The following is a 19329-nucleotide window of genomic DNA, read 5'->3' as shown; positions in this document are numbered from 1 at the left end:
ACTTACCAATGTTCACCTTTTTTCAAGGGAGCTTCTGTTTAAAATAATAAAACCAACAAACAGTAAATGTATAGGATTCTGATGAAATGCAATATGTGTTGTTTAAATATATATTTATTATCACAAAACACAATAATAACACAGTGGAAAGAGGCGGCAGTACTTGGATCTCCTCTGTACCACATGATGGCCAAATGTCGTATTTGTTCTTTTCATTTAACAAGGGGAGGTCAGTTATAAATGATCTGTTTTTAATGAGGAGGCTGTCTGATTTCCTGACGGTGATCATGATGAACCTACCATAGGTCCTATGCATGGAGGCTTTTGATTGTACCATAGGTCCTACAGGTAAATGTCAAATCATCAAAACCCATAAAACAAATGAAAGTCTTCAGTCTTCCAGACTGCCCGTGGAGGTTCATCACATTATTGACTGTTATTGCAGGTGTTTATGGTGATCCTTATCCAACCCCTATTTAAGCAACAACAATTGCTGTGATATATTAGCTGCCCATAAATTGTACTCTGGTAACCATGGACATGTGGCACAATTGCCAATACTCCATATATTTACTAAAACAAGATCCTTTCTTCCTGATACAGTTTGGTTGTTTAAACAGAGGGAATTATGAATATATTGTACTCCTTGGTCTCATGCTGCGATGGTTATGGTGCTTTGTGCTGCAGAAGGTCATTGCACTAATGCATTAGAGACAGCTGAGCCATGAGGCTGAACAAAACTTCTTTGAAGAAAGTATGCTTTTATCAGTAAGAACAAATCCCAGAGAGTGGATACAAAAAATATATAATTGCAGCTGGTCAAGTTGATCTCTGCTTTGAAATTGACACAGGCTGTTTTTGGATAGGAATCATAAATGGATTTTCATGGACACCATACCAAATTGTAACATTTGTGAGTGCTATTACATACCATCTGACATCAAACAGGCATAGCTAATTGAAATCTTAAAGAACCTTTATTCTCTTTTTATTAAAATACATTTTAAAAGCTTGTTTAGTTTTGCTATGCTAGGAAAGTGACGGCATGTTAGTTCCAGAAATGTTGGAACACATGATGGAGGAGATAAAGGAGAAACTGACACCACAACAAGTCCATTCGTTCTCGGATTGAGAACAGATTCTTTTGATGGCAGTTTAGCTCCTCCAGGTAATCTAACAGATAGGATCCAGTCACTTCAGTGTCCATTTAATGGGACCTGTTTGACTTTCCCTAACCAAACAAAAAACAACTGGCAATTTATGCAGTTTTGACATTAAATAATTTCACACAGTTATTATAGTTTGTGTAATATGGTACATTTTAAAAGCTTCTATAGGATTGCATTGCCATAGTTAAAATGTACTGTAATCCTGGGGTTAGTTTATAATTGTTAAAGGCCTGAAAAGTTAGTGCTAATTTTTGTTTTGTTTTCTCCCTTTTCTTTTGGGTTTTGGGGGTTTGGGGGTTTGGGGGGGGGGGGGGGGGGGGGTTGTCATTTATTTCACCATTAGGAGTAGAAGCATTGGCTATGCCAATACTACTGTCTCTTATTGTCCCTCTGTGTCACATTGGGCGATAAATTACTGTAGTTTTCCAGCATAATTCATAACTCATATTCCTCCTGTAGAGATAAAGATGTTTAAATTTGGTGAAGGGAACAGCTTCTGGTGCTAAATGTATCCTGTCTTTTTTTTTTTTTTTTTTTGCAGAATTCACATACTGTGCAAACTCAGGTGACTTTGTCATACTCTTTTCAGTGCTTTAGCTGTATTATCACCACAGCATATCACACGCACACAAATTATGGGTAAAACAAATGCGCCTATGCAGGTATTTTTTTTTTCTTAACCTTTAAACTTCTTAAACAAATGTCAGGATTATCTGTGTCTCATGAAGTGCACAGAACATTAAAGCACTCTCTCTATTCTATAGTCACAGCATGCATGAGTATGGATGAGCTTTTTTATTCATGCCCTCACGATAATATATGTAAACCCTGACTTGAAGGGATCAGTCCCCGTGGATTCAAACCTGAGCTGTCTCAAACAAGCTTAGTTAAAGTGTGCCCTGGTGGAGACTACAGCACTGGGTCTATTCAAGTGTGATGTAAATACTGCCACTGTTTAGATAATGAATACATGGTCCTTTGTGTACCGAGATTATGAAAATCAGACATCTCCAATGTTACATCAGAAGCGCATGTGATTGTTTGTGGAGTATTAAAAAATACCATATTCACCCAGCCAGAGATGATCCTATTTAAACGACTACTGGAGACAGTATACCAGACAAATATATAATGAAAGATCCCACATATGTACATCCAATTTAGGTTCTCCTCAGCTGCAGCTCTTTTAACATGTAGTTGTGATTCAAACTTAAAGGGAGTGGGGCGAGTCAGTGTTGGGTGTTTTAATAATTTATCATGCTTTGATGTACTGTTGTCCTTTGTTGTTTAAGGGTAAATTGTGCAATACCTGTCACATTATCCTAAACTTAATTTATACTAAAAGATTTGTGTCAGGGTATTTGGAAGATGGGAGTGTGGATCCAGAGAGTGGAAGTGCAGTATAACGAGAGTTTGATTTGATTCTGCCTTGTCTTCTGATTTTGAGTTTACACTGAACAAGGCAAGAGATGGCCGAGTTTCAATTTAAAAGATACAGTGAAGTACTCACTAGTAAAACAAGGGTATTTACTACTTTCCCTTGATGCTTTTTCAGATCCTGCTTCTTGCAAGTGACGTGTCCTATTCATTACTGTTATCCAGTCTTGAAACAATTTATTGCAGCTAAATATAACATAAGCTCAAGACTTCTCCCAAACAAAGATACGCTTTTATGATCATGTATGTTTAAGGTTGTGCCCACATCAATAAACTGGGAGCCTTGGGTTGGTGTTTTGGTTTCTAAATGTGCATTTTTTTTTGTCACATAGGAAAGAAAATCTTCAATTGTGTTTTTGACTGTACATTTGCATTGATAGCAGGCTACTGCATTGAATGTCTGTCTTTCTGCCACTTTCATTGCGATTCTCAATTACGTTAGACTGTCACTCTGAATGACTGGTCCCATTAAAGACAGACTCATAGCGGCAACAGAAAAAAAACGAATTGACTTTGTAATTAAAATCGAGGAACTTAAAAAAAAAAAAAACTTTATGCTTATCTTCTTCTACACTTGCTGCACCCTGTAGTCATGGCTTTGTTACTTGCTATTACTTTGAGGCAACTCATTGAAATGTGCAGGGAACAAAGTTAAGGAGGTGGAGACTTAATACATTTGACAGTTCCCCTTGCCTAATTTGCTATTTGTTGCATTTGTAAAATAACTAGATGTGACACTCCTGCACACTGTATTAGTGAATTAAACACCTCTACTAAACTACAGACATCAGTGTACTTTATTTCCACGTAATTGTATAGTGCCATGTGTTTAATGCAATCATGACTGTATATTCGTTTTTGTCTTGCGTATTTAAACAGCAGCTAGTTTCTGAATTGTAACTTATTTGAAACTGTTGATGGATGCAGCTGTTTTCTAACATATCATCATTACCCTTATTTACTGTTATTTGCTGGTTTATTAATGGAACCTTTCACTAAAATCTACTGGTGTTGCTTGCCAACTGATACCGACAGCTCATGTCATTTATCCTGCATTGCTGAGAACAAAGAGCATTTTAAGATTAAGTACAGTCAAGCAACTACACATGCATTTGGTATAGGCAAATAATACTGTAGATATTTGATTGAGAATAATTGTTGCATGGTATGCTCTCATTATTTCAATGTCATAACAGTAATTATGTATTGCATGTCAACTACTTTTTTTGTATCTTGTAGTTGACAAATTTACTTCAGATCAGCTGCTGGCATTTGCTGGTAGACTGAGGGAAAGTGCACAACTCTTTCAGTCAGATGAGATGCGTCCAGCTAATGATCCAAAGGAAAGGGACACAATGCATGTGCGAATGTTAAATGATGTTCTGCAGGACCTTGAGAAAAACTTCATCATTCCCCAAGCACCTCTGGGATTTTACAGGTAAGTGTCGTGGATGCAGGCAGAAATGCCTAGGATTAATACCTGTAGGTATGTATGTATAGTTTTGGAAATATTTTTACTTTTCAAATACTGAGCACTCATTCCTCATAAATACACTGAAATTGAACTTTACATTCTGTGTCTAATGCTTTTTCTTGACATGTAATAACTAACACACAACTTGATGGAATACACTTTTGGGAGTTCAGTGCTTGAGAATAGTGTTTCACTTTTTTCAGCACAGCTTTTGCAAAGGTCTTACAAAGACTCCTTGTCTAACATAATACAGCACAATATGTGTTATTTTCAAAGCTAAGCAAATTGCCTTAAGTAAATATTTACAATACTGGGGGGAAAAAAGGGGGAATCACATGTTATACATAATTACTTTAACCACTGAGGGAAAATAAAATATGCATTTAATGATGCAATATAAAAGCGAAGCAGATCTATACTTTTGAAAATGATATTGTGAAAATGTACTCAGATACATTAAGGATGTTTTTATACATGGGCCACCACAACAGTGTATATATGTAATTATACTTTTAAGGCCTAAAACACAAGAAAGGCATCTTTAAAAACAAACCTTTACCTTTAACCCACTGATTTTCTTTTTTGAACGTCCCCTTGAAGTCTTTTGTGTCCCTGGGATTTTAGTTTTACTGCTAAGAAGCAGAAATACTCTGAGCTAAACACCTAATTTACAAATCAACGGGGCTCATTTTAGCTCATTGTTTCTTGTACAGGTACTTCAGAGATACATTAGCAACTGGATTAAAAAAAAGTCTAAATATGACATTAAAACCATTACCATTTCAAAGTGTGCTATGAAAATGTATTATAATGACAACGTGTGTGTTAATTATGACACATTGTTCAGGCACATGTAAATTAAATGTAAATTAAATCAAAGATGACATTATGTCCCCATGGTCCATTGTGAAGTCCTAAATTTGGATGTAAATAGATGCTAATTTGCATTTGTTATCAAATCTCTATTCACACTAGAGAGGGAGGCAGACATGCAACCAGAAACAAATTATTCTTCTTTAAGTTCAAGCTTTTAATCAGATAAAATTGATTTGAATGTGAGAAGATTAATTAAAAGTGATCCAAAACCCTGAGGGGTGTCTTCCTATCACTTAAAAGATGTGTTTTCGCAGAGTAAGTTGTCAGGGTTTTGGTAATATTAAAAACAGCTTGAAATAATTTATATCAGAGATGTATAATATTGAAAATTATCCAGTATAGGTTGCTTATCCACACGTATTTATAAACAAATACACTTGTTTTTGTACATTTAGGGAAAAAAAATACCTTAAATTGCAACTTTTTTTCTATACATGTGCATGTATATGTTTAAATATGACATGACTCATTTCTGTCACCTTTATATCCTGTCACCGCACATGTATGCCCACATGCCTCTATTTCTATCACACAGCTCCATTAATCTGAATTTAACATCATCACATCTTAAACTCACTGAAAAGGGAAAGGACAATAGATTCTCAGTCAAACTGCAGACACCACACAAACCCTCAGAGTATTGATTAGAAGGGGTTTAATAATCCTCATCTCTGTATCTTCTAAAGCAATGACACGAGTGCAGAAATCAAAAAGGGACAAACTGCAGGAATCAGTATGGCTTTTAAACATGTTTTTTTTTTTTTTTTACATTTAAAACCAAGATCAACAATATTTGTGCTTTAACAAATCTGATGAAGTAATCAGATGTACATGAATGCCGCAGGTCTTATCAAATTGCCTCGGTAAACAGCTTGTTTTTTAACATGCAGCTGCTAAAAGCACTTGATGAAAGATAACGAATTAAAATGAACACCCTGCCCCCTCTCATACTCTTCACATGACCTAGCAAGCTTTCCAGGATTGCTATTAAATAAAACATTTCGGGTGTAACGGTGATGGTCCGGGTTTATCCCCACCCAACACGGAGTTCTTTAGAATGCAGGAAAACAGCACTTGGTAGTTCACAGGTATAAATATTTATTGTGTCACTGGATACTTTACACAAATTACAACTGACTAACCAATAGGTTGTACATACAATGACTAACATTTACAAGACAAGCTCACGCATTGTCTTGTCACGGATTGTTACCGAGAGATTGTATCTAACCATTTGTCAGAGGTATGCAAATGAGCTGTGTCCCAATTTAAGACGTCAGTGGCATAGGCCATCTGTTTGCACTATTCCATTATGGCTTCAGGACGTGTCTGGAGGCAGGTTGTCCAAAATATCAAGACGTCAGGTTAAAAAAAGTACAAATACATTTCACACACACACACACACACACACATACACACACACACACACACACACACATTTATAGTGCTTGGTATATTTTAAATGTATAAATCATTACGCTGAAATAATATTAGTATATTCTCCGTACACATTACATTAGCCTATGTAAAAATATAAATCTGCACATTAGGCTTATACAGCTATGGCCAAAAGTTTTGCATCACCCTTTAAAATTAACACATTTTGCTTCATAAAGTCGAATGAAACCTGCTGAATAATGTTACATTAACATATTGAATTACATACTGCTTTGTCCATATACTTAACGAAAACCTGACAAAAATTTAAAAAATTGACATTTCAAAATCTAACATGAAATCGTGTACCTCTATTATGGATCCGGTAGACTTTTGCAATATCATTTTGTAATTTCTTGGGTTACATGATGTTAAATAAAAGATCACAATTATGTTCATATCGGTTATTTTATTTAAATTATGTCTCAATTCTAAAATTCTAGGTGATGCAAATCTTTTGGCCGTAGCTGTACAGCACGATAGTAAATTAAGTGATTAACCTAGCGCACTTTCTTTTTACTTTGGCCTATAGGCTACCGGTAACAAATCATGCTGCTGCATTACAAATACTGTACAATGCTTAAAAAAAAAAAAAAAAAGAAGAAGAAATGGTGTTAAATTGAAACTAAACAATTTTAGCACATTTTCTTTTACTGTAGCCTACTTAGTATATAAAACAGATCATGGTACCGCATTAGCATGTTATGATACTATACTGTACCTTACATATACTGCACACACTTTACAGAAGTAGATCATTTATAAATGTACATAGAAAACTGTTCTGCGTACGGGTGGCTACAAGTAACACATAGCCTACCTACTACTTTTGTTTTCTTTTGGAATGATAAATAAAACATAAAATAAAACAAATAACATCTAGAATGGTTAAAGTGTTAAGAAATTGTCTAAGAACTTACATAACAAGAATCCTTCATTTCAGAGTGCTGTAAATATTAAATGGTTGCATTATTTTGTACTCGATTCTTGCATTCTGCGGTGTCCCTAACCCATGTTTTACATTTCACATTTATACATACTACAAAAGGATTCCCAATGGCATAGGTTTGGCTTTAGGGTTATTGGCTGTATATTGAATAAATAGCACCGTAAAACAGGGAAATAACACAGGTCATAAAGCAGTGATGCATTTTTTGATTTTCTTTTGGAATGAGTCAAACTTTCTTTTCTTTGCAAAAAGCAATTAAAGACTTCATATTCAGAATTTTGTAGTTCACGTCTTGCATTTCGAACCAGTGGAGTCCAGCAGTATTTCTGAGATCAGTATTTCCATCCGATCGATCTGTTTGTTTAAACTGTACAGTGTGTTTATATGCCCTCTTTTAATCATGGTCTTCAGACACTTTTGAAATAGCTTGCTTAGATGTATGTTCAAACTTACACTATACCATTCAGGGATTAAAAAGCTATAGAGTTGTTTTCTTTTTAACTAGGGACAGACTTATACCCAGTAGCAAATGTTTGTCTTTTTGTCATTGTGGGACCCTGACTTTCACTACTTAGCAGTATAATCATGTAAACGAGAATTTTACTGGCATTCTTTTAATATGTTGAAAAACAAACTGCTGTAAGGTACTGAATTAGACTCAGACAGACGGAAAAGACCAAATAGCATTGTTATCCCATGGATGTGACTGGAAACTGTTGTCAGCAAGGAATTGGTGTGCTTTGACAGGCAATAGGGGTTTTCTGATGTAGAGGCACAAGAATTAAAGTGTATATTTTTCCATTAAAATGAATGTGGTAGTGCAAGCAAATTATATATACCTCAGCAATATATTAAGAGAATACTTTTTTAAGGAACATACTGTATGGCATGCAAATTAAACAGAAACAAATAATAAGAAAATGTAAGGAACGCCCCTGTCTGTAGGTTGTTTTTTTGTTTTTGTTGCTGTAACTGAAATCCTGCCACTGTGCAGTATTTATAAGGACATCTTTATTGTAAACAAAACATAAAATAAGAAAATGGTTTAATAATTTATTTTGTCTTAAAAAGGGTAAAGTAATCTGTAGATTCTGTCATATTATTAGGAGTTAAGATGCTAACAAAAATTAAATTTAGCAGGTCAATAGCCCTTGATGTAATATACTGTGGGCTGTTGAATGGGTTATAAATAGCTGATTATAGTACCACTCAGCAGGCCTTTAACTATACTTTAAAAATGAAACATTTTCTATACAAGGGTTTTTGATGAATGGCCCTACTTTCTGAACAATTGATTTTTCATGTATTTTATAAATGTATTATCATATTTAAAAACAAGAATGGATTGTAGGCCACACAAATATGGGCTGGGGGAATCAATCTTGATGTGTCTGGGAGGACCTCAGAACAAAACAGCCTTCAGATGTATTTAGTGCCAGAAGCCACATTGGGTCATTTGTGGGGCAAAAATGAGATGCTTTTGGGACATTTTTCTTCACGCTTCTGCATCAAGTATTGATTTTTTTTTTTTTTAAATCGGTTGTATGAGCCAAAGCGGAATAAATAAGGTAATTTTTCATCTGTAAACAGGTTGGCTTAGGTTTAGTTTGCAGGCATGACCTTCAGACTTCAAACCCAGTTTAGATCATTAAGGGTCCATTTATAATTTACAGCCTGTCTGTTTTATTGGGATAAAAGTGTTCTTTAACTCTCAGGTCTTTCTCTGGTCTAACTTTTGAAGTGTTAAAGGACAAATCGAAGTCAATTAAACCAATTCTGAGCTCAAATGCAATTAAGGATGCATCACAAGCCATATTGTTTTTACTCAGTTTTCACAAAAATGTTTTCAAATGTCCATTTGAATAAAATTTTGAAAATGTATTCCCCTGTCCCCAGTCCTGGCTGTAGACATGACTGCATACCGGGTTGACCTTCTGTGTAGGAATGTCATGGTTTTGAATCTCTGATTTTCTTCCCTGTTTGGTGATGCATTGAGTTTTAAGGACCCTGCCTTCCTTTCACAAGTGGTTATTCTTAATAGGATAAAAACTGCAAAACTATATACAGTAGCTATCATAAATTACATTAGTTTGCATAAAATAAAACAAATAACATCTGGAATGGTTAAAGTGTTAAGAAATTGTCTAAGAACTTACATAACAAGAATCCTTCATGTCAGAGTGCTGTAAATATTAAATGGTTGCATTATTTTGTACTTGATTCTTGCATTCTGTGGTGTCCCTAACCCATGTTTTACATTTCACATTTATACATACTACAAAGGATTCCCAATGGCATAGGTTTGGCTTTAGGGTTATTGGCTGTATATTGAATAAATAGCACCGTAAAACAGGGAAATAACACAGGTCATAAAGCAGTGATGCATTTTTTGATTGAATCTACCCCAATACACTCATGTTACTTAGTAATTAAGGTAACACCATTTATTTATTTTTATTGTGGTTTAATACTCCGGACATTTTTCATCAATAGATTTCAAGCTCTGAGAGTCAGGTATTGTTCATAGCTATTACCTAATTATATCGAAACCAGCATTGTGTCTCATGTAACCACTGTCTCTAATAAAAAGATGTCTGTATCATTTGGATAGAAGCCAGGATATAATATGGTAATTGAAAAAGCAGTATATCTGTGTTGTATGCAGAAATTGGTTTATTTTGACAGTTGAAGATTGTCTTCCTGTATATGTTACTCTATTACTAGATGCCCGTCCCTAGCTAATAACATTTGAAAAGCTGGAAAATAACACCACAGCAAATGTATAGTGTTTATTTTTTCTTAGTTTCATTTCATATAGGCGCTACAGTAGAAGTGGCAAATGATACCACTAGTTACATTTATCAATACATTAAATTCCATTATCCTATACCCTTATCCTAGATCTGTAACAAATGATACATTAATAGAATTATATTTAATCACAAATGAGCAATAATCATAGAATTATGCATTTCTTTATGATAGCACAGTTCGGATTAAGCATTAGATCAATTTGGACTGTCAGTGTTTGGATTAGCGAGAGTCAATGGTATATATTACTATTATTATTTTAATTTACAATAATTTTGACACACACTCAATCTATATTAACATGCATAAATGTTTCAGGTAAACAATTTCACAACCAAAAAAAAGGACTTCACTGAAAATGTTAAAATGATTGAAAACTGCACTTTTGCTATTCCTCAATCCTTTTTTGTGAAGAGGAAGTGAGTTGAATAAAACAAAGCAATAAAGCTGTCTGGAACATCATCTGCCCATCAAACTGAAAGCTTCACAAGTTTTGTTGTACCAACACTTATTCCTTTGAGTCTTGCTGTCTGATAAAACTGTCTGAAAACATAGAAGGCTTGAAGAAACAGTGAAGGGTTTGTTTTTTTTCTTTGGCAGGTACTTTTTCATGGACAAAGAAACCTCCTAGCATAATAGAACAAATGGGCCAACCAGTGTGGAATCACCAGATTTGAAAGAATAATGAGGAATAGTGGCATTCACAGATCCTGGTGCCTGTGTACAAACCCTGCTTTATACAATTAAATAGTTTTGCCACATCTGATTATGCATACCTGATGGATTACAGTCATCTACACTGTTCACATAAAAGTCTTTTCTTCATACAGTAGTTGCAATGTCAAAAACGTCAGTTTGGGCTTGATTTACATTCACGTTGCATGTTTCCCTGTGACGACCAGAACTCAAATCATAAATTTATAATTAGGCCTTTAGCCTTTAATGTCCTTTTGCCCCTAAGGCATCACAAGTGTGGATCTGAATGAACAGATAGAGCTCCAGATATAAAGCTGTTTCATTTTTAAAGAATAGTTAGTACTCAACCTAGTGATGACATTTTAAACTTCTTTGGTCATCCATTGTAACTACTGTATTGCAATTCCCCTTCTTATTCCAAAGTTTTGAATCACTTTTGAATATTGAAAACAAAGTACAGTAGATGCCACTTATTAGCAACCTCTCCGTTCCCAGCAAAAAGTTGTTATTAACTGAACGTTGTTATACTTTGCTCTTATTAGGACTGAAGTCATTGTATTTTGAATCTTGCTCTTAATTGTACTGTAATTCTTGATATGTATTTTTTGTATACTGGGTAATGGCGTCTGCTAAGGAATTAATATTAATAACAATAATAATAATAATAATAATAATAATAATAATAATAATAATAATAATAATAATAATAAAGCAAAAAGGCATATTTTCAAGTGTATGAATATGGAAAAACGATGTATACTATATTTGTAGAAACAGGGCACTGAAATACACGTCTTGGTTGATTAGTGTTAAAAAATAAACACAAAAAACACCAAATATCAGAATGTTATATGTTTACTAATACTATTAGATGTGTAAAACAAAAAAGTATACACAGTATTGTAGACATAGTACTACAACAACATACTATCAATATCCTTAAAAACAGTAAACAAACTTGGTATACAGTACTTACATTTAATACAGAAGCATAATTTTAAAAGAAGCAGTTGTCCAATGTTGTTTGTTTTTTTACGATTCGCCACCTCCAGCTGTAAATCACTCTCAATTTTGCGTGCAGCTTCGTAGCCAATTTCAAAATGCGGGATACAACAGATTTTGAGATGCCAAACTTTTCTGCTACCCGTACTTGTTTAGCACCGGGTTCACGTAGTGCCTCCAGAATCTGAACTTTATCGGCTATAGAAAGGTCTACACGTTTTGAAGCCATGATGACAGACGACAATCAGACTCAATACATGTATAGATGCATTATGAAAACTGATACATAAATAGACGCTGCGATGCGTGCGCGCAATGTATTCGTGTGCGTGCGGTAGCCATAGAAATTGTAAAAGAAAGTTGTCATTAAGCGGCAGACAGTTGCTAATACCCGAAATCCATTAACATTAAAGTCTATGGGATGGGATTGGTTCCCGTGAAAATGTTGTTAATAACCAAATGTTGTCTTTATCAGGGTTGCTAATAACCGGCATCTACTGTATATATTTTTTTCATTTGATTCTCATCAGTTGCCAGCGTCTAAGAAAAGTGTATTGTGACGCAAAACATTACAGAAGATTCTAGCTAAAATTGTAAGGTATGCCGTATTTGAACATGTGTATTGATTTATTATTAGCTTCTTGGAAGTAACAGATGGTTTTAGGTTTCTAAGCTTTCAGAATAAAGAAGGAAAAAAAACATCCCAAGTATGAATCTCTATTTGTGGAAATTAAATAGAGATCAGAGTGTGAATCGTGTTCCTCCAAAAGTGTTAAGGTATTTCTCTGTGCATTCTGACTGTTCAAAATAAAGACTCTTTTCTCTGTTTTCTATAGAAACATTTTGTATGCTTTGGATGAGAGGACACCACAGTTTTCGGTATTAAAAGAAGCTCAAGATCGAGGGAAGCCGAACCATCTCAACAAGACAGTAAACATGGTGCTAAACTGCATTAACTCAGCACAAAAGCACATACAGACAGGACTGGACCTCTTTGAAAACGTCCCCAAAAGGAAGAATTGACAGCCTTGGCTGTGTGATCGGGAAAAGAAAGCAGATATTGCCTACTGGGTAACATGTGTCTTTGATAGTTAAAGATGCTGTATCACACCTGCATGAACTATACGAATGTCAACAGGACTAATATATTTCCAAGACCGGGAAACAGAGTAATATATATATATATATATATATATATATATATATATATATATATATATATATATATATATATATATATATATATATATTGTGATTGCATTGTGGTAACTGGAGATTTGATGTATGTACAGGGTGTTAATAATTGAAGCGAGGCTTATGGATTGCTATGAAGTCCCATTCTTTATGTCATTGGATGGATGTGGATCCAAGTTTATACAATTGTTTTATAACACTGAAAACCCTGAATGTCAACAGGCACTTGAAAAAAGTGAAACATATGAGCATGGAAGAGGTAAATGCACCTGAACATAGTCATCCCCTTCACAGACAGTAACCTGGAAAAAGGAGTCAAATTAAATCCAAGTATTGCTGTTCATTGAAGCTGTTTAATGCGCAACAGCCCTTTGTCTGAAGAGATAGTTATATAAAGAAAGATGTGCTTTCCCACTGCTTTTAATGTTACTTATCATATATCATTGAGTTAAAAAAATAAATATATAACAAGTCTACAAGCAGCCAAGACTACACATTTTAATGTAAAATCATTAAACAGTCAAACTAATATGGCAACTAAAAGTTATTACACATCGGGACACGCTCATACATAACTCTGTCATAATTGATGTGCTATAAGAAAATAAGGGCCCTATCCAGTAATCACCCCCCAATATCTTTTCAATATATTTGAATTAGTACAATACTATTGAGTGTCATAAAAATGCTACTCTGTTGTTGGCTTCTTTAACAATAGTCTAGAACAGTTTCATGAGTGTTAAACTGCATTTTATTCATAAGCAGGAACTTTCTTTAAGTACGTCTTGATTTCAAGTTTTGTGAATAGGGGTGTATGAGTTGAGTAATAGTGTAAATAAGCTGGGTTCATATAGAATTATTGCTGATAAATGCATTATAATGCATTGCGGTTTCTAATGCATGGTATGCTGTATTAATACACAAACCCCAATCATATTGTGCATTATAGTCCAACAGTACATTACAGGACATGCTGTGCACAAGGACAACAATAGGCTGTTGTTGCTCACTACACTGGAGATGGTCTAAATCAGTAATATTTTTCCTAGTTCTTTGTTTTGTTTTTAGTCGTTGGTACCACCGTTTTAATGTTAATTAAGGTTATGTACTAGTGTAATGAACTACAGTCTAATGGGCTTAGCGTTTTTATTGCCATGACACTTATTACTCACTATACTGTATTATTTATTTAATGAAAAATAAGTGAGAATAAGTGGTAGGAAGTTCTACTTGGTAAGAAAAAGATATGAGTCTGTATTTGTCTCATTTGACCAAATGTAGGGTTCTGAAATAAACATTAAACAATAAAAGTGACAAAATACAGGGAAGACTGTAAAAAAAACAGCATTCTCCTAAAATGATATGTGCTAGCTTTAGGAAAAGTTGCTTTATTAACATGTACTACATCAGACGTTTCCCACATTGTTATATTAAACACTATATACTATGTTTTGTAAAATATGAGTACAACATCAGACAGTAATTGTAGCTAATAGAATATATTTGACTTGTTTTGCACTTCCACTTTTAAATATGCAGTTTTGAAAGAAGCACATTATTTTCATTTCAAGAAACATATATTTTCATTTCAAAATATGACATTTGGTACCACCCTAGGTTAAAGAAAGTTATAAGTTTGCTTGTCTTGCTTTCCAGGAACTCTTAATGCTTTACTTCCAACTGTAGGTCATTTCATCCCAGCAATGTCTTTGGTATCAAAGCCTTTTACTGGCTCCTAAGCATTTTAGTCATTAGGGGAAGGAGCTGATTTCTTTAACCTAGTGTAGCACTAGGTATCATGTTTTAAACTTAGTTGCTTAAACATGTGTTTCTTTCAAAACTGCACAATATATTAAATGGATGTTCAATGCGTGGAAAACTGTATGGATTATTTAAAGCTACAAGCACTTTAAGCAATGATTCCACAAAAAAAAAATCTAAAAGAAATAAAATCAAACCATCTAGCCCTGGTTAGCCACATTTACATGTATAGGATGTCAAATGAAAGGGGAGGAGGAGGTGGTTCTACCTTTTGTTATGCACGTCGTATGTAAATGACTCACACAGCCAGACAGTTAAAATAATATAGAAACAGAGATCAAATTATAAACTGTGTAAACAACATATAACAAGCATTATATCAAATATTTCAGACAGAATGATTTATCACTTTGAAGACCAACCATTTGATTGGGGATGCTTTCCAGCTTTAAGTGTAGATAAACTGCCAATGTGTGCATCTTCAAAATGTATGCAAACCGAAAAGTTATTTAACTCTGTATAGTTTGTCGTCTAGTTTCCAAACGGTATTGCTTCCATTGATCTGAACTGTCACATCATACAGTAAACCACATATAAAGAATTCAGTAATGAGGTGGTACCTAGATATTCAGTGAATGTGTCTCTCTGTATATAGCAGTTTAAGTAGACGTTTATAGTAATTGTAAATACATACAAAATCATTATTACTGTACAGTCAGTGGCTATTTTTTTTTATTGAATCTGTGAATTGCATGAGGTGAAATCTGATATTTTCATAAGATAGCATAGGTGTCAGACACGTTCTGAGAAATTTGTATAACACATTTCCCAGCCATTCCTGTTCTTATATGTAGCCTGTATACTATTTTCTTATTGTGTTCATGTTTTAACCTCCTTGCTATTGAAGTCTTTATTTTTTAATTCAGGGAGACCATCTTTACACTGAGCTTTAAAAAATAGTAATACTGTATGTGCCTTTAAATGAAAATGAAAAATGCTTTAAAATGTAGGGTTTTAGCTAAGAAAAATTTATTTGACCAAATTTAGAATTGTTTATGATTCTGCCTTTTAAGATGTCATTTCACAGGTACCAAAAAACTAAAACAATTAAACCTTCAAATAATTGGGTTTATTAACATGGAGTTAATTACAGACTTGAGCCTAGTGGTGTGTAAATCTGTAATTAAAGGTGTAGTAACCAAGACTTTTAGAACAGGTTATTACGTGTCATTAGAACATTAGTTTCACTGAGGCTCAGGTGAAGCCAAGTTCACTGCCTGCTTTACTGGTAATATCATGTGATGCTGCTGTACACTTGTGTGTTCGGTGCCCAGGAAGTGAACAAAGAGCGAAGTACTACTATGAAATGTTCAACATTGTGATAGGATAAATTGGCTTCACCTGAGCTGAAGTTAAAATAAAGGTAGAGGTTAAATAATCAAAATAGAATGTCAAGCCAAAATTATTTACTATGGTCGCAGGCCAGCTGCTAAGAGGCAGTTAACTAATTTAGGACCTGGTTGGAATAATGACCAGGATTGGAATTGATCTCGAGGGCCAGAGTTGAGTACCACTGATCTACACAATGATGACAATGGCAGGCAATTGTATTTTTGACCAGAAAATACTGCACAAATTTGAAATGCTGGCTGCATAATTGATCATCTGTATAACATTTCTGCCAGTCACCAAATTGTGTTTGACATGTATGACAGAAATTAAAATGGATTATTAATTAACTTAATATAAAAAATATTTTGCTCATGATTAATCTTGCTGTATGACTCATTTGAGATTACTTTTGATTTGCACTTGAATTACTTACTGTTGCTAAGCGATACAGGGGAATGAAAAAAAAATAATCTCCAAAGCACCTGGGGAATCACCCAGCCCATGGTTAAAATAAATGACACTTGAAGCATCACACAGCAGAACCTGTATAAAATATACAACTAGAATCTCTAGAATTATTTGAAGGCAATAGGGTGGTGTGGACAGGGGTCAATGTAGAAGCCAAAAAACAAAAAGATAAATAAATAATAATAATTCTATGGTACATACTTGGCAACACTTTTCTGAGTACTTGGTAATATAGTGCTTTAAGTTCTAGTTTAAATAGCAAATACAAAGTAAAAGGATGGTGTCTGAAATTTCCAATGTCTGGTAACTGTATGTACTGGTACTGCACCTCCAGATTGACAGGAGTGCTCTAGAAACTTTTTTGTTATACCATTTCCTTTGAATAATGATATGAATTGTGAAGTATAAATTGTTAAAGAACTGCAAAAAATGAAAATGCCACCATGCAATGTATCTTCTTGAATAAGTGTTCTTGTATTCCTGCCACCAGCAACATTTTCCAGCCATTATTTTAATTCGAATCGTGTTTGATACCTGATGGTTGAATTTGGTGTTGGTAAATGTTTTTGCATGTTGTATAATTTAGAGAAGTGAAAGGTGTTAAGGACTGTACTGGAAAGTGTATTGTGCTCTATGACAGGACTATTCAAGAACCTGGAACCAAAGACACATGGCAAAACAACACAGACTATTGAGCAAGATACTGTACATTATGCAAAAGACATATTTAACAAGAAATCATTGAAACATTTCGAATGATCACAAACATCATAGAAATGTAAGGGAAAGTGTATTTATTTATTTATTTATTTATTGAGTTTGTTTCTCGGAGTAGGGATAGTCTACAAAGTCATCTCTGGATCATAAATTTATCAAAGAAATAAAGAAAGAGAGGACCCAAATATGTTGTTTATGAGTTAACTAGTGCTTTAGACATCCTTACAGCAGATACAGTAGCAGCACCTGCAATACGCTTGTTAAAAAACAATTGTATCACCTTGTGATGTAACTAATTTACAAGCACAAATACTGTAACAATATTGATATTTCTCAGGATTTGGTCATTCAATTACATTTTTGTAAAACCTGAAAAAAAGAGATTTGTTTTATACTACCTAAACAACAAAATCATTTTATATGGGATGTTTGTATTGTGCTTTTGAGATGAATGTTAATTTTTTTTTTTTTTTTTTTACATACAGTATGCAAACCCACAGAACCATATATTTTAACAGGTTTGTGTAACATTAACTATACAGTAGACTTCCCAGCTGTCAAACCTGTCAATGGAAAATAACTAAAGTACATTCATTTCATTAAAGCAAGCTTATCTTTCATCCAGTGTTTCTCACATTCTTTAAACAATCATTACTCTCCCTCAACGTCTTCAAGCCCACAGTAGGTGGGATTACTGCCTGTTTGTTACAAATCCCATTCTGTCATTAGGTTCAGTAAAAACTATTTTAGCTATGATTGCGGTGTTTTGCTCCGATAGGTTTGTATAGTATTCTACTGTCTATGTCTGTCCTCCAATTGTTAATATAAACATTATGGGACTTCTTTTGTCAGCTCGCTGTTCCTCCTCTTCTGGTATATTAACTCTCCTGACAGACATGGCATTTCTCTATTTTTCTTTCTGCAGTGTGCAATTAATAATATAGTAAACTCTGTTGTGGGATTTCTGTGACTCAAACTTCCTTAAAAGTGAGATTTGCACCTTTTCCTAGAGTGCAGCCAATAGTAAAAGCAATAAAGACAAAATAATGTAAATACATGTCTTAAAATATGACATCAGCATACAAAATGCTTTTAAATGTATTTACTATAGGTGTTACTACGATAATTGCAATTTTCTGAATTAAGGCAATAATGTTGGTGTTTCTATAAACTGTGCAATACTGACAGCTTGATTTATCTAGGTATATTAATGTTGTTTTGCAATTTGTGTTTTGTAAAATGGTATGCATTGTGTGAAAGTTTTAAGGAAATGTTAAGCTAATACATTTTTCAGTAAATTCTTGATCATTTCCTTTGTGTATCATTTTCTGTAAATCAAAAAATTCCTTGAATATTTCTGAAAAAAGAAAAGCCACCTCAAGATGTTACAAAGTTATTTTAGGAAGTAGTTTGCATTTGGTTTTACCTACAGATATCTTGAACCAGTCACCTGAATGCAGTAGTAAAGGGGGGGAAAGTACAATCAACTAGTCCTAGTATGTGTATGGTTGTAAAGGGAGCTGCAATCTAACAGATGGATTTCCACTGAATTGTTTTTTCAGATATGAGAGTAGCAACACTTTACCCAAAAGGAGTTGTACATTTTTGGGCCCCCATGGTTTGAGAAACTAGCAGGCTTCTCATTGCTTCATCACTGTCTCTCCATCTGTCAGATACAGTAGCACTTGAATACACTTGAAGTTCCGAGCTTGTGGAACTTACAGTACATTCTGAAGCAGTGTAATAACAGACCTCATCAATCCAGAGACGTGATCATATCAAAACAAAAGGTTTAAACAAAACAAAAAAGCCAAACTGAAGAACCGGACCGTTTACTAAACGCACTTTTCACTCTGTACCTTGCTTCCGACCACACAGGTCTCGGCCATCACAGAGACTTCTGGCTTCCACACAGACAGCACACAAACATTTTAACCTGCTTTTAT

At 34.2% G+C, this 19329-nt stretch overlaps 1 protein-coding gene across 4 annotated transcripts in view; it reads left to right on the top strand.

Annotated features, from left to right (window-relative positions):
• Positions 1 to 13040, top strand: part of LOC117423232 (inactive N-acetylated-alpha-linked acidic dipeptidase-like protein 2) — a 289018-nt gene extending 275978 nt beyond the window's left edge. For all 4 annotated transcript variants that reach the window (XM_058990195.1, XM_034038735.3, XM_058990196.1 and 1 more), the window contains 2 exons: positions 3846 to 4044; positions 12688 to 13040. In XM_058990195.1, the coding sequence (XP_058846178.1) occupies positions 3846 to 4044; positions 12688 to 12874 (386 nt within the window). In that variant the 3' untranslated portion in view covers positions 12875 to 13040. The remainder of the gene's footprint in view (positions 1 to 3845; positions 4045 to 12687) is intronic.
• Positions 13041 to 19329: the final 6289 nt, after the last annotated feature.

Source organism: Acipenser ruthenus, chromosome 17, assembly GCF_902713425.1.
Source record: "Acipenser ruthenus chromosome 17, fAciRut3.2 maternal haplotype, whole genome shotgun sequence".
NCBI lineage: Eukaryota > Metazoa > Chordata > Actinopteri > Acipenseriformes > Acipenseridae > Acipenser > Acipenser ruthenus.
Note: the sequence above shows the minus strand (reverse complement) of the source record. Positions and strands in the feature narration are given on the sequence as shown.